General features: G+C 49.5%; 1 protein-coding gene across 1 annotated transcript in view; it reads left to right on the top strand.

The window, feature by feature from the left end:
• Positions 1-14,134, top strand: part of ccdc88c (coiled-coil domain containing 88C) — a 76,549-nt gene that overhangs the window by 37,819 nt on the left and 24,596 nt on the right. Inside the window, exons 5-17 of the mRNA XM_035413713.1 lie at positions 1,829-1,887; positions 2,754-2,837; positions 3,075-3,215; positions 4,155-4,348; positions 4,856-4,937; positions 5,558-5,716; positions 6,071-6,217; positions 8,022-8,166; positions 10,090-10,271; positions 10,845-10,982; positions 11,515-12,576; positions 13,019-13,146; positions 13,934-14,075. Of these exons, the coding sequence (XP_035269604.1) occupies positions 1,829-1,887; positions 2,754-2,837; positions 3,075-3,215; positions 4,155-4,348; positions 4,856-4,937; positions 5,558-5,716; positions 6,071-6,217; positions 8,022-8,166; positions 10,090-10,271; positions 10,845-10,982; positions 11,515-12,576; positions 13,019-13,146; positions 13,934-14,075 (2,663 nt within the window). The remainder of the gene's footprint in view (positions 1-1,828; positions 1,888-2,753; positions 2,838-3,074; positions 3,216-4,154; positions 4,349-4,855; positions 4,938-5,557; positions 5,717-6,070; positions 6,218-8,021; positions 8,167-10,089; positions 10,272-10,844; positions 10,983-11,514; positions 12,577-13,018; positions 13,147-13,933; positions 14,076-14,134) is intronic.

Raw genomic sequence — 14,134 nt, 5'->3', positions numbered from 1 at the left:
CAAAAAAAATTTTGTGTTGCGGAGGAGGGGGGAGGATGCTAGTATGAGTATACCATGAATGTACTCCACTTCAACAGTTTGTCAGCCTTGAATACAAATTTATATTGACATTTAACGGAGGCAGTCAGATAATCCAACAGGTCGCTTATGCAGGAGGTGGCTATGCAGGAGTTGTGCATACCTGCATTACATGTCTATGCAGGGTCTGTGAATGCGTAAAATTTACCTGTAGAATAGCTGGTATTTTTCATTGTATTTCTGTGAAGAACATAAACTAGCTCTGTACTGTAGGATCAGAATGAAATTCTGGCCAGGGAATTCCCCTTTGTAATCCCACTGTCTGCGGATTTGAAGCTCCATAATTTGAAGTCCAGCAGCTCATCCTCCCGTTCGTGTTCAGTGATGTCCTTCTCTCCTTTTGTTTTTGTTACGAGTGTTTTGCTTTGTTCCTGTCACGGACAAAAATAGTTTTTCTTTTATCAGTTTGAATTTGCTTCCGTCTTCCTGTGCACGTCTCGGCATGGTTATCTGCAACAAGGGGAACGTGAACAGTGTTTTTTCCCCCAAGTCGCTGTGCTGAACTGATCAGCGGATGGCGGTAGATTTAGGCCAAACAGGCTCCAGTAGATTCAGGGCTGAGCTTATCTCAATAGTTTCAGTGATGGGCCCATCCAAGTCTATTTAGTGATTGACCCTTGCGTGGGGGCCAGCGTGGGTCAAAGGCCTTCCCCAGGGGACTGTCATTGCAGAGTTTCCGTGATGTGTTAAAGCCCAGTTTCGGACTTGGCTATTAAAGATCCAGCTGCGCTTATCAGGAAGAGGAGGAGCTTCCTCGGTGTCTCTAACAAGTTCCCGACCCGACCTTCTCAACGAGGTCAACCTTACTCATTCCTCAACCTGATTGGCTCGGTAATTCCCTCCCTGTCCACCTCAGCTGACAGATGACGAGCATTCTGCTGCACAGTGATCTACTATATACAGCCTGGTGGTGTTACATGCACAACTTACAGGTTACCTCCCCACTGTGAAGTCCTTTGAGATTCAGAATATAAATGTGATGCGTTATTCGCGATAGTAGCATTTGGTGATAGTGAATTGGTTTATCAGTGTCTGTGGTTTATGGCGTCTCCCTGGTGACAGTGCCCTATTTCTGAGAGGATTTCTGATAGATTTTAGCCTCCTCCTGACCTGCTTTGGCTGTGGTGTATCGACTGACACTCTCAGTGAGGGCCAGTGATTTAATCAAAGGGGGGAGGAGGAAGGGTGGAGGGGTGGTGGGGGGGGAGGTCTGGGGGGTAATGCTTCAGGCTGTGTTCAGACAGCAGGGAAAACCCACTGCTGGGGTTTCTGTGGGATTAGAGCTGAGTTTAGAATCTGTTTCTGATTAACTAGGATGGAATTGCATTTAGGGTTTGATTTTAATTGGGTTTGGGTGGGGATTAATTGGATTTTAACTGGGAATGAGTAGCGTTTAGGATCGGTTTTTGCAATGTGAGTGCATTTAGAATTGGCCCTAACTGGGATAGTTACATTTGGAATTGGTTCGTCTTTGTTGAGATTGATGGGTATGAGATTTATCTGGGGATTGATTGGATTGTTCCTCCTAATTGCAGTTGAATTATATTTAAGATTAAGGTTTTTATTACAGTTAAGTCATGTTAATAGTTGGTCTTAATTGCCTGTAAAAAGCCTATAGTCGTTAATATCATTAAATAATTACATGCTGTTTGTTTTTTTCTCTCTGTTTAAGTGATGTATGTATGCTGTTTGTAGATATTTTAAGACGTGCCAGTGTATGTCCAAATGACATTTAGCTTTTCCCCTGCAGCTAAAGGCATGGAGGAGATGAACCGGCTGCTGCTGCTGATGCTCGGCTGTGCCGTGCAGGTAATGCCGTCCCCCGCTCACGAACCCCGACGACACATCGGTTCCGCTGCTGCCAGGTCTTAGGGGTCTTGTGGTGCATTCTGGGATGGCAGACGTGGGGGTTCTGGAGGTTCTGGTTCTTAGGGTTTTTTTTTGGGTGTTTGGACACTATATGTACCAGCGTACACAGCAGCACTGACAGCACTCTCTTTGTAGCAGGATGCGCTACCATTCACATCATCCTCACACAGCCCTTCATTATTTGGTTAGGTAATGAAGTGTTCGTTGAAACCAAAATGTACAGTAATAAAAACTAGCAATCAAAGTCCCACCAAGTGAGCGGGTTATTCCCCCCACCATGGCACCCTCAGAGCCGTGATACCACCTCTGTCTGTTACCCACTCTGCTTTCCCCCTGTATGGATAAAGGAAGGAAAGGAGTGCACTCTCCTTTTCAAAAATGACATTTAAAAATGTTAGAATTCTTTTTGGTGCGTTGGTCCAAGAACCGATGTGGGACTGTAGCCATGGCTGCCAGCCTAAGTATTACTCCTGGAATGCAGTGAGTAATTCCTCAGCATGGTCAGTGCCTTACACTTCCCTATTCTCTCCCCCATAAATACTCAGAGACCCCGAATGACACACAATGTATTAAATTATATCTGCCGCCCATATCCAGCGTTGCCAGATTGGACGGATTCCCGCCCAATCAGCCTAATTTTTTAAATGTTACTGTGCGAGGAAAAATGGCTTCAGGCGGTTCACTTTTTCAAATCTGGCAGCACTGCCCATATTTCAGTCTGTGGTCCGTGAGGTACGTTGCTCGCCCCCTTGCAGTAAAGCCCGTGGAGATCAAGCTGGCTCAAACGTTGTTTTTCTCTCCTCCAGTGCGATCGAAAAGAGGAGTTTATCGAGAAGATCAAGCTGCTGGACATCGAGACGCAGGCTGCTATCGTCACACACATACAGGAGGTGAGGGGCGGGGTCTGGGTGAGGTGTGCACAGTAGGCGGGGCCAGTGCAAATGATTATTGTTATCATTGCTGTCGTTGTTGTTGCAACCTTTATGTAGCTAGGAAGTTTCAGAATTGCAGTCTCATTTGCAAGCGAGGGCTAGTTGAGGTGCTGCCGTCTCCATGGCGACGGCGTGTTGAATACGTCCGGTTTATCCTAACTGCGCCTCGCTCCGGGGGGGGGGGGAAATCTGCAGGTGACCCAAAACCAGGAGAACGTTCTGGACCTGCAGTGGCTGGAGCTGGCGGACCTCCCGGCCGAGGAGCTGGACCCGCTCTCCCGCAGCATGGCGCTGCACCTGCGGCGGCTCATCGACGAGCGGGACGACTGCGTGGAGGTGCCGTGCCGACCGCTCCCCTTCCGCTCGGTCGCCCGCGCGCGGTGCGGTTTTCACCGTACTCGGAACCGTACAGCAGAAATCATCAGACGCGATACAGACTGCTCGCATCGTTAGTTTCACGGTCGCTTTTTTTTTGTTGGCTGTTAATTCTGTCAACATCAACTGCTCTGAGTGCCTCCGACGCTCAGGATACACTTCCTGTGAGGAATGTTAAGGATTTCCTTGCTGTTACGCATTTAATTTGAGAAATTTCTCCAATTTGAAATTTCACATTTATGCAGACCACACCCAGTGCGGCTAACGGTAACTATGAGCATAAGGACAGAGTAGGTTGCCTGGGTTGGCTGTTTGTCACTACGCAAATGAATGGAATTAAATGTGGTATTAAGAGGATGCTTATTACACTAACTGTGAACTGCACTGTCAGACCGTTACCCGCTATAACCTTGTGTTTATGCAAGCCGTGCAAGAACATAAAATCACCTCCATTTCGCTGACGCACTCATTCTGTGTGACAAAACCAAGTACATAAGTTCCTTCCAGTAGATTTATAAGAGCAGCAGTGACTACTGAGGGTATGCTAGCAGCAGTAACAGTGTAGCAGGGACTGCAAGAAGCACCTGTGCCATTAGCATAATCAACTGTTCTGCTGAATATTCGAGTATCTTATTATTCAGTATTAAATTAAGTGCTACAGTCTGGATGAGAATAGATTAAGCATTATTAACCACTTAGTGTGTCCAATTTACTTTTGGCTCCACAGTCAGGAAGTGCATACAGTTATAGAAACTATGTTACGCAAATATACTCACGCACACACACACACACACACACATACATACACGCGCGCACACATACACGCGTTCTCAGACACCTGCACTGAGGAACAGCGCCTTGCCCGTTTTTCGGGTAGCCTGACCCCGCCTTCCCGTCCAGGCGATCCTGGAGCTGACCCAGGAGAGGGACTACCTGCAGTCCCAGCAGCCCGCCGCCCCGCCGCTGAACTCCGCCCCCGAGCGCCCGCTCCTCCGCGGCGGCTCCGTCCCCATCCTGGGCAAGGAGGAGCGGCAGCACCTGTCCGTGGAGCTGGCCGACAGCAAGGCCCGGCTGCGCCGCTCGCGCCAGGAGCTGTGAGTGGGGGGGGGGCGTCAGCACGGGGATTACTAGGGGGTTACCCTGGGGGAGGGGGGGCATTACCAGGGGCGTTACCAGGGGTGGAGGGCGTTACCACGGTGGGTTCCAGGGGAGTTGCTGGGGGGTGCGTAACCAGGAGTGTTACCGGGGAAGTTCCTTGGGGTGGGGTCAGGGGGGTTGGGGGGGTTTTACTAGCGGAGTTACCAGGACTGTTACTGGGGGATTTCCTAGGGGTGGGGTGTTACCAGGGGAATTACTGGGGGGATTACCAGGAGTGTTACCATGTGAGTTACTGGGGGGGTTACCAGGAGTGTTTCCGGGGAGCTTCTGGTGGGGGAGGGGGTGCTATTAAGGGGAGGGGGTGTTGCCAGGGGCGTTACTGGAGCAGAATGCAGGGGGCGTGGTGAGGCACAGACAGGAGTGTGGTTGTAATGAGACTGATGGATAGATGGGTGGATGGATGGAAATTCTGAATTCACATTTGTCCCGTTTTCCCACCGCAGGGAGGAGAAGACGGAGCAGCTGATGGACGCCAAGAACGAGATCGAGAGGCAGGACCTGGAGCTGCAGAAACTCAAACAGGAGGTCTGTGTGACGAGGAACCTACAGAGAGGCAGTACACATTACACACAGGTCCTTCACACACAGACACAGTTATCCAAGTGACAATAATGCAATCCACCAGTCTTGCCTCCAAAGAAAAACATTTCCTTCCCCGTGTCATAAGTGCCAAGATTTATGGTGTCAAAAAGCTCTTGGTAAAGTTTTTATTTCCCTCCTCTCAACTGGAATAGTCTCTTAAAAATGTAACACAGCCTAGACTATTCAATTAGCATACACTTCTATTCTGTGAGATAGAAGAAGGATTCACCTAGAAGGAACCCTGAAACACAAACCTGTGGTTAGATACTCTTCAACACAGCAATATATTTTAGTTATCTTTCCCAATATTAAAGTCTTTGTGTGACTGACACTTTGTAATGGCTTTGTAATGAAAGAAATCTTGTAGTTTATTTGTGATTTTGGAATGCAGTTTTAGCCTTTAACGTGTGCTCACCTGTGTCATCCTGTGCTGTCCTGTGTCCTCCTGTGTCCTTCTATGTCCTCCTATGCTCTCCTATGCTCACCTATGCCCACCTACGCTCACCTGTGTCCTCCTGCGCTCACCTGTGCTAACCTGCGCTCTCCTGTGTCCGCGCGCGCAGGGCATGCAGCTGCTGGCGGAGGCGCGGTCGGCGCGGGTGTACCGCGACGAGCTGGACGCGCTGCGGGAGCGGGCGGGGCGCGTGGACCGCCTGGAGACGGAGCTGACGCGCTGCAAGGAGAGGCTGCACGACGTGCACTTTTACAAGACCCGCGTGGAGGTCAGGGCTTGTGTATGCTCACACACACGCGCTCATATGCGCGCACGTGCGTACATACGCACATGCACGCGCACAGACACACACACACGCACGTGCACAGACACACACACACGCGCGTACATGCACACACACACACACACGGACCCACAGACATGCATGCACGCACATGCATAGACACACACACACACACACAGGCAAGGACATACACTCACTTGTAATATGTAGCCCCTAATGTGCCGACTGTCTGTTTCTCTCTGTCTGTCTGTTTGTTCTTATGTGTTTGTCTCCCCGTTTGGTTGTTTGTCCGCGTGTGTTTTTGTGTGTGCACCTGTGTGTGTGCGTGTGTGTGAGCAGGAGCTGCGGGAGGACAACCTGACTCTGATGGAGACCAAGGCTCTGCTGGAGGAGCAGCTGAGCGGGGCCAGGGGCCGCTGTGACAAGCTGCACGAGCTGGAGAAGGAGAACCTGCAGCTGCGCTCCAAACTGCACGATGTGGAGATGGTGAGCCCTGTCGGTCCTGAGACGCATTTCACTCCCACTGTCTCCACAGCTAGTTTATTTCTGTGTTTCTGTGTGCATGTGACTGCTTGTCCTTGTGTATTCACATATACATTTACTTTGTGTGTGTGTGTGTGTGTGTGTGTGTGTGTGTCTGTGTGTGTGTGTAGTGTGTTCATGTGTGAGGGTGAATTTCAAGGTGTGTACTTATGTAGTTATGTATTTGTGTGTGTACGCACACGTGTATTTATACATTTACTTGTGTGTGAGGGCTTTTTTTGTTTGTTTGCTGATGTATTTATGTATTTGCGTCTGTATGCATGCATGTTTATTAACAGATTTACTTATGTGTGTGTGCGTGTGTCTCTTCCTTTCGTTTGTATCTACTTCCTTGCATGTGTGGATGTTTGAATTTGAATGTTTCAGTTTGTATGTTTCAGTTTGAATTTGGCTGCTGGTGTATTTCTGTATTTGCGTATGTATAAGAGTGTGTGTGTGTGCGCGTTCGTTATTCATATTAAATTTGAATTTGCACGCTAGTGCTTCTGTGTATTTATGTGTATAGGTGTTTTTACATTATTGAGTGAGAATTTGAATTTGCATACTGGTGTGTTTGCGCATATTTAAGGGTGCATGTGTGTACAGGGTATTGATATTGAATTTGAGTTTTCATGCCAGTGTATTTGTGTATTCACGCATATGTGTGGGTGCGTATGTGTATGGGTTATTGATATTGGATTTGAATTTGCATACTGGTCTGTTTGTGTATTCACGCGTATGTGTGGGTGCATGTGTGTACAGGGTATTGATATTGAATTTGAGTTTTCATGCCGGTGTATTTGTGTATTCACGCATATGTGTGGGTGCGTATGTGTAAGGGTTGTTGATATTGGATTTGAATTTGCATGCCAGGGTGTTTGTGTATTTATGTGTTCACGTGTATGTGTGGGTGCATGTGTGTATGGATTATTGATATTGAATTTGAGTTTGCATGCCGGTGTATTTGTTTAGTTGTGTATTCACGCGTATGTGTGGGTGCGTGTGTGTATAGGCTATTGATATTGAATTTGAGTTTGCATGCTGGTGTGTCTGTGTATTTGTGTCTTCACGCATGTGTGTGTGTTTGTATAGGTTATTGATATTGAATTAGAATTCACGCGCGCGTGTGTGTGTGTGTATAGGTTATTGATATTGAATTAGAATTTGCATGCCGGTGTGTTTGTGTATTCACGCGTGTGTGTGTGTGCGCATAGGTTATTGATATTGAATTAGAATTCACGCGTGTGTGTGTGTGTGTATAGGTTATTGATATTGAATTAGAATTCACGCGTGTGTGTGTGTGTATAGGTTATTGATATTGAATTAGAATTTGCATGCTGGTGTGTTTGTGTATTTGTGTGTTCACGCATGTGTGTGTGTGCATAGGTTATTGATATTGAATTAGAATTCACGCGTGTGTGTGTGTGTGTTGGTTATTGATATTGAATTAGAATTCACGCGTGTGTGTGTGTGTGTTGGTTATTGATATTGAATTAGAATTCACGCGTGTGTGTGTGTGCATAGGTTATTGATATTGAATTAGAATTCACGCGTGTGTGTGTGTGTGTTGGTTATTGATATTGAATTAGAATTCACGCGTGTGTGTGTGTGTGTTGGTTATTGATATTGAATTAGAATTCACGCGTGTGTGTGTGTGTGTTGGTTATTGATATTGAATTAGAATTCACACGCGTGTGTGTGTGTGCATAGGTTATTGATATTGATTTAGAATTCACGCGCGTGTGTTCTGCTGCGGCGGTGTGCACAGGAGCGCGATGTGGATAAGAAGCGCCTGGAGGAGCTGATGGAGGAGAACATGATGCTGGAGGTCTCTCAGAAGCAGAGCATGAACGAGTCGGCCCACCTGGGCTGGGAGCTGGAGCAGCTGGCCAAGAGCAACGACAGCGGGGAGGGTCAGTACACACGCATGCACACGCACACGCACACACGCACATACTCGCGCACATGTACACACGCACACGAGCACACACACTCGCAATCACAGTTTATTTCTAATCTGCAAAGTCAAATATGTACCAGGATAGTGTTATCAGTCTCATAAATTAGCGTTATACAGTTGGGTTTTAAGCCAGTTTGAGTACTCTGGAGTAAGTTTGATAGTTTGAAACATGACAGTGTTGCCAACATACATACAGTGGAAGTCTGGGCCTTGGAACAGAAAGAAAACCTGAGATGCTGTCTAAATTAAAACACTTGTGACCTCTGTCTAATCTGTTATGTGGCAACCCATACACCTATTTAGGTCAAGATTCCTTTTTTTCAGATTCAGTCTTGTATGAGTGAACAGTAAAGCGGAGAGTACTTTTCAGGCACAGAACTTCTGTCCAGCTTACATCTAAATCATATTTCCTCTTGGCAGGAGTGACACTTCTCCTGAGATATATTGGCCCGAGGGAAATATGCAGTAATATTCTTCTTCCCAAACCTGTACTTGCCCAGTTACGGAGATGTTGTATCTTCTGTAATACAGGCATGGTTTCTTTAATCGCCTTTTTAGGCCAGGGCGGAAAGCCTGAGTTTTGAGTGCAGTGAAGTATTGTGGGAAGTCAAATGTGTACATTTCTGTACCTTAATTTAATATCTCTGTGAGTAAAATATTAGCTGCTGTAGACAATTTCCTTCCCTCTGCCCTCCTTTATTTGAAGTCTGTTCACTCTGTCTGCTCAAGCATTAGTCTCTTCTATTAGGCAATTAGAAGTGTCTAGCTTTGACAAAATGCTGATGTCCAAGGATGCTTGATGTTCCTCTTACAGTTGCGCACTGTAGTCACTGATGGTCTTTGTCCTCATGACGGCTCTTTATTGGATTATCTAGATGAGAAAACTGGGTAGAGAACCATCTGTTTCCAGGGAGTCTGTTTTGGTCTTTGTGCTGTTTTTTTGACATTTGTATCGGCTGGAATGTCTGCCTTTTTTCACAAGGGTTTGAGCCTCGGAGTGAAGTGTTCCCGACAGAATATTTATGCCTTCGCATCGACTGTTTTAGCCTATGAATCAGCACATCAGACTTTGCGTCAGCATTTTGGACTGTCTCTTTGTGACCGCGTCTCAGACAGCAAGTGCTGCCTTTGCAGGGGCGCCTCATAGGGCAGGAAGGCACTGAGGTGTCTCATTCGAAGGTTAGCAAAAAAAAATGATGCCTAAGCTGTTTTCATTCAGACGATTCTGAAAGCTGCATCAGAGGTATCCTTCGCTGAGTAGGATATCCCATAGGTCTTTGCGATTTCCTCAGGCTTCTTACTTAAGTTAAAATAACGGTGGCTGAATTCTGCAAAACTGCAGTTACGGTAACAATGGAGGGGCTTGTTTAAAACTGGATCATTTGTTGTTCTTACTTTTAAAAGGTGCATTTTAATTATGTTATTCACTGGAATAATGTATTTAATGATTTTAAGCCTTGGTGAGCTTTCCATGAACTAGCCAGCTAGCTGTATAGTAATCATGCACCACACCACCTCTGCATAGAAAATGAACAGAATGCGCTGAACGGCGGTGTAACCACAAAGACTGTGATGCCTACGTAGTCTGCGACACCCTGTTTCCAGTTCCGGTGTCATTATGTGTCAACCCCTTATTGGATACAATGCTATCATGTGACTGTGCACTTGGAAACTAAGTTCTGCACTTGTGTATGTATAGTTGCGGTTTTGTTGGTTAACTTAATAGCCTTGTTGCCTGTGAAGTACGAAAGTCACTAGTAGCTAAGAAGGGTACCTAACTAGCTAGCTAGCAGTTGTGAATTACAGTAGGTAGCTAACATTAGCTAGCTATGTGGATGAGCACTAGATAATACTGCATTCCTGTTTCTGTTGACAGCGAGGAAGTCCTTCGTGTTTGAGCTGAACGAGTCTGCGCTGAGTCGTCTGCTGAAGCTGGAGAAGGAGAACCAGGGCCTCCAGAGCCGCGTGGAGGAGCTGCGGGAGGCCTCCCTCAACCTGGACCAGGCTCAGCTCCGCACCCAGGAGCTGGAGAAGGAGAACAACCAGCTCAACGAGAAGGTAGAACCAACCGTACAAACGGTCCTTCCCAATGGCTTTCTCTGGTGTCTCTCAACCTGCACTAAAGTCATGACTACACTTAGAAACTAGTGGACAACCACAACCTCAGCGAGACCGTTAACAAAACGTACAAGCCTTCCCAAACTCGTTCTCTGTAGCTGCGCAGCGAGGTGTGTCCCCACCTGTACCAAACCCATTTCTGTACTCACAGAACTAGAGAAGGACAACATAACCTCAACAAGATGATCTAATGACTAGCCAAATCCTCCTCTGTATTCTTCATTAGTGTCAGTCATGCAACCAAATTGGGTGGGAGGATGTATGGTGGTCCTTGCTTGTTACTATTGTGTGAATGAAAAAATATTAAGTTGATAATGGGTATCCTACATTGGGTTATGTAACTGACACCTGAAAATTAGAATGTTTTTGACATTAGACTGTTCCCCTGAGAAGCTGTACTCCAGTCAAATAGTAAAATTGCACTGGGAATTAAATGATATGTTATAAGGGGTGAGTTGTGTCATGCCTTTATTTGTCTGAGTCAAGTGCGGTGTCTCTGTGTTATTGTCTCAGATGGAGAAGCTGCAGGTGCTACTGGAACAGGAGAAGCAGGCCACTCACGACATGGGGAACCTGGGGGAGGAGCTGCTGAAGGACAAGCAGAAGCTGGAGAAGGCTCTGGAGGCTGCCCAGGCCGAGAAAGACAGACAGGTGCGTTGGCGCATATTCTCCACCAGGGGGCTGCATGAGCAGCTCTGGATACTGAGGGCGGGGCGGTTCAACCTGAGGCTCCCTGTGGACTTCCTCTCGGGCCTCAGAGATGGATAAGGAGAAAAATAATGCATATGTTTTTAGTGAATGATTTGCTATTCATTTTAAAAATGGAGTATGGAAAATATGTGGCTTGTCTTTCCTGTTTTTGTTCCATAAGATAAACATAATCTGCCACTCATGGAAAAATAGTGCCATGATTCAGTGGGTATGAAAGTTCTTGCCTAAAATCCCACTGTGTGTGGTTTTGTGTTGTGTGTGTGTGTGTGTGTGTGTTAGTTGGAGACAGGGTAATAGAGTTTAGAGTGTGAGGGTGATTTTGGGGGTAAGGATGTGTATGTGTAATGTGTGTGTGTGTATCTTGGTTAGAGACAGGGCTATAGATGTGTTTGTGTGCATGTGTGAGTTAGAGAATTTGCTGTGCATGCTTTCACAAACGTGCGCGTGCGTTCCCGTGACGATGTCCCCCCAGGCGCAGGAGCTGGAGCACCTGAACCAGGCGGTGGCGTCGCTGCGCAAGCGCGCGCAGGAGGACAGCGAGGCGCGCGTGCGGGAGGTGGAGGCGGAGAACCGCGCCCTCCACCAGACCATCTCCGACGCGCGCGGCAGGCTGGCGCAGGCCGAGGCCGAGGCGCGGCGGGCCGCCGAGGACCTGGAGCGGGCCCTGGAGCGGGCCGAGCGGGCGGGGGGGCTGGAGGAGGAGGTGGCCCGGCTGGAGGGCGCCCGGGAGGAGCTCCAGAAGCAGGCCGCCGCCCTGCCGGCGGCCCGGCAGCGGGCCGAGGCCCTGGAGCGCGAGAACGGCGGCCTGGAGCAGGACAACCGGCGGCTGAAGAAGCGGGCCGACGCGGCGCAGAACGCCGCCCTCCGGCTGGGCGCCCTGGAGGAGGAGCGCCGGCAGCTGGAGGCCGAGAACCTGGAGCTCCGGCGGGCCGCCAAGCAGCTCCGCCCGGCCGCCGCCCGCCTCCCGCAGGCCGAGGCGGAGCGGGCGGAGCTGGAGCGCGAGCGGGACGCGCTGGCGCGGGCGGCCGACGAGCTCCGCCCGCTGGCCAAGAAGGCGGAGCGGCTGGAGCTGAGCTGCGCGGCGCTGGACGCGGAGAACCGCCGGCTGCAGGGCTGCCTGGAGGGCGGGCGGGCCCAGGCCCAGGGGCTGGAGCGGGAGCTGCGCGAGGCCGGGGCCGAGGCCCAGCGCCTCCGCAGGGAGGCCGAGGAGGAGCTCCGGCCGGCCGCCCGGCGCCTGGAGGAGGCGGAGGCGGAGAGGCGGAGCCTGGAGCAGGAGGCGGGGCAGGCGGAGAAGGAGCGCAAGCAGGCGGAGAAGGAGGCGCGGAGGCTCCGGCAGCAGCTGGAGGCCAAGGAGGCGGCGCTGGACGAGAGCGCGGCCAGGGTGGCGGGCCTGGAGAAGGAGAACGGGGCCCTGGGCAAGGAGGTGGCCCGGCTGAGGGAGGCCGCCGGGAGGGTGAAGGAGCTGGAGAGGGAGAGCAAGGAGCTGCAGAAGCAGGCCACCATCGACAAGAGGACCCTGGCCACCCTCAGAGAGGTAGGGCTGGGGGCGGAGGACCGGGCTGGGGGCGGAGGTGGGGGCGGAAGCTGGGCTGGGGGTGGTGAGGCTCGGGGTGGGATGGGTTTAGTCAGGCCTCCCCGGTCCTGGTCCTGGACGGCCATAGAGCCTGTCGGTTTATATTGCCATCCCATAATCACCCAGTTAAAACTTAAGAAAGCAGGCAAGGAGATTTTACTGTGTTAACTCACCTTACTGCTATAAACGATCAAATAAGTGCTGAGCAATAGCGAAACACAGTGTGAGGAGACTGGGAGGTTGTGTATGCGTGTGTATGTGCGTGCATGCATGTGTGTGTTTGCTTGTGTGTGTGTGTGTGTGTGTTTGTGTTTGCTTGTGTGTGTATGTGTGTGCATGCATGTGTGTGTGTGTGTGTGTGCTCGTGTGTGTGCCTGTTTATACAGAATTGCCCTGATTGCAGGACCTGGTGAGTGAGAAGCTGAAGGTGCAGCAGCAGTGGAACGACCTGGAGAAGCTGAGCCACGAGCTGGAGAAGATCGGCCTGAACCGCGAGAAGCTGCTGCAGGAGGAGCACAGCTGCGAGGACAAGTGAGTGCTTCCGCCCGCGCCCTCCACCTACACCCTCCACCCTCACTGTCTAAACCTGAAACCTCACCTTAAACTCAACCTCCACCCTCACACTCTGAACCCTACATCCTCACCGCTACTCCTCCTTCACACTCCATACCTGAAATCCTCACCCCGGCTCCATCCGCACCCTCTAAACCCTAAATCCTCACCCCCTACTCCACCCTCACATTTTAAACCCTGAATTCTCACCCCCAACTCCACCCTCAAATCATCAACCAGCAAACTTAGTATTCCGGTCCCTCAGTGTGCTGAAGCAAGGAGAATTTGAGTCTGGTATAGTGGTGTTTATGAGCCGTTATGGAGGAGCGAGTTTTGTGTGTTTCAAATGTGTGTCGTGCTGTCCTTGTTCTGTGGACGCTGCCCCTGGGGGCCTTGGCCTCGCCAGGTATTCTGGGTGAGTTGTTTGCGGTTTTGTTTGCCGTGCAAAAACCTGCAGAGTTCTGTGTCTCTCCCTGCTGCCTGAGGGAAACTCCTTACCAACTCTTAACTTTTTCATTCATTCATTCATTCATTCATTCATTCATTCATTCATTCATTCATTCATTCATTCATTCATTCATTCATTCATTCATTTATTTATTTACTTTTATTTAACCAGGGTAAGTCGCAATGAGATTGATGTCTCTTTTGCAAGTGAGCCCTGGGGCCTGCATGTCTTGGACTGTAGTTTTGCGTCAGATTGTTTTTTTTTTTTTTACACTGACTGGTCTGTGCTTGACTTGGGCACGTCTCTCCGTCCCACCAGTAAGTACAAGATCCTGGAGTCCAAGATCGATTCGACGATGAAGAAGACCCTGCAGATCCGCGAAGAGAAGATCCAGGGTCTGGAGTCACGTCTGGAGGAGTCGGGCAACTTGAACAAACAGCTGCACGCCGAGCTCACAACGGTACGGGAGAAATCCCACAATGCCCTGCAGGCTGATATCGCAACAGTACAGGAGAAATC

The sequence above is a fragment of the Anguilla anguilla genome, chromosome 1, assembly GCF_013347855.1.
Source record: "Anguilla anguilla isolate fAngAng1 chromosome 1, fAngAng1.pri, whole genome shotgun sequence".
In the NCBI taxonomy this organism is placed as follows: Eukaryota; Metazoa; Chordata; class Actinopteri; order Anguilliformes; family Anguillidae; genus Anguilla; species Anguilla anguilla.
The sequence above is the reverse complement of the archived record's forward strand: the minus strand, read 5'-3'. Positions and strand labels throughout refer to the sequence as shown.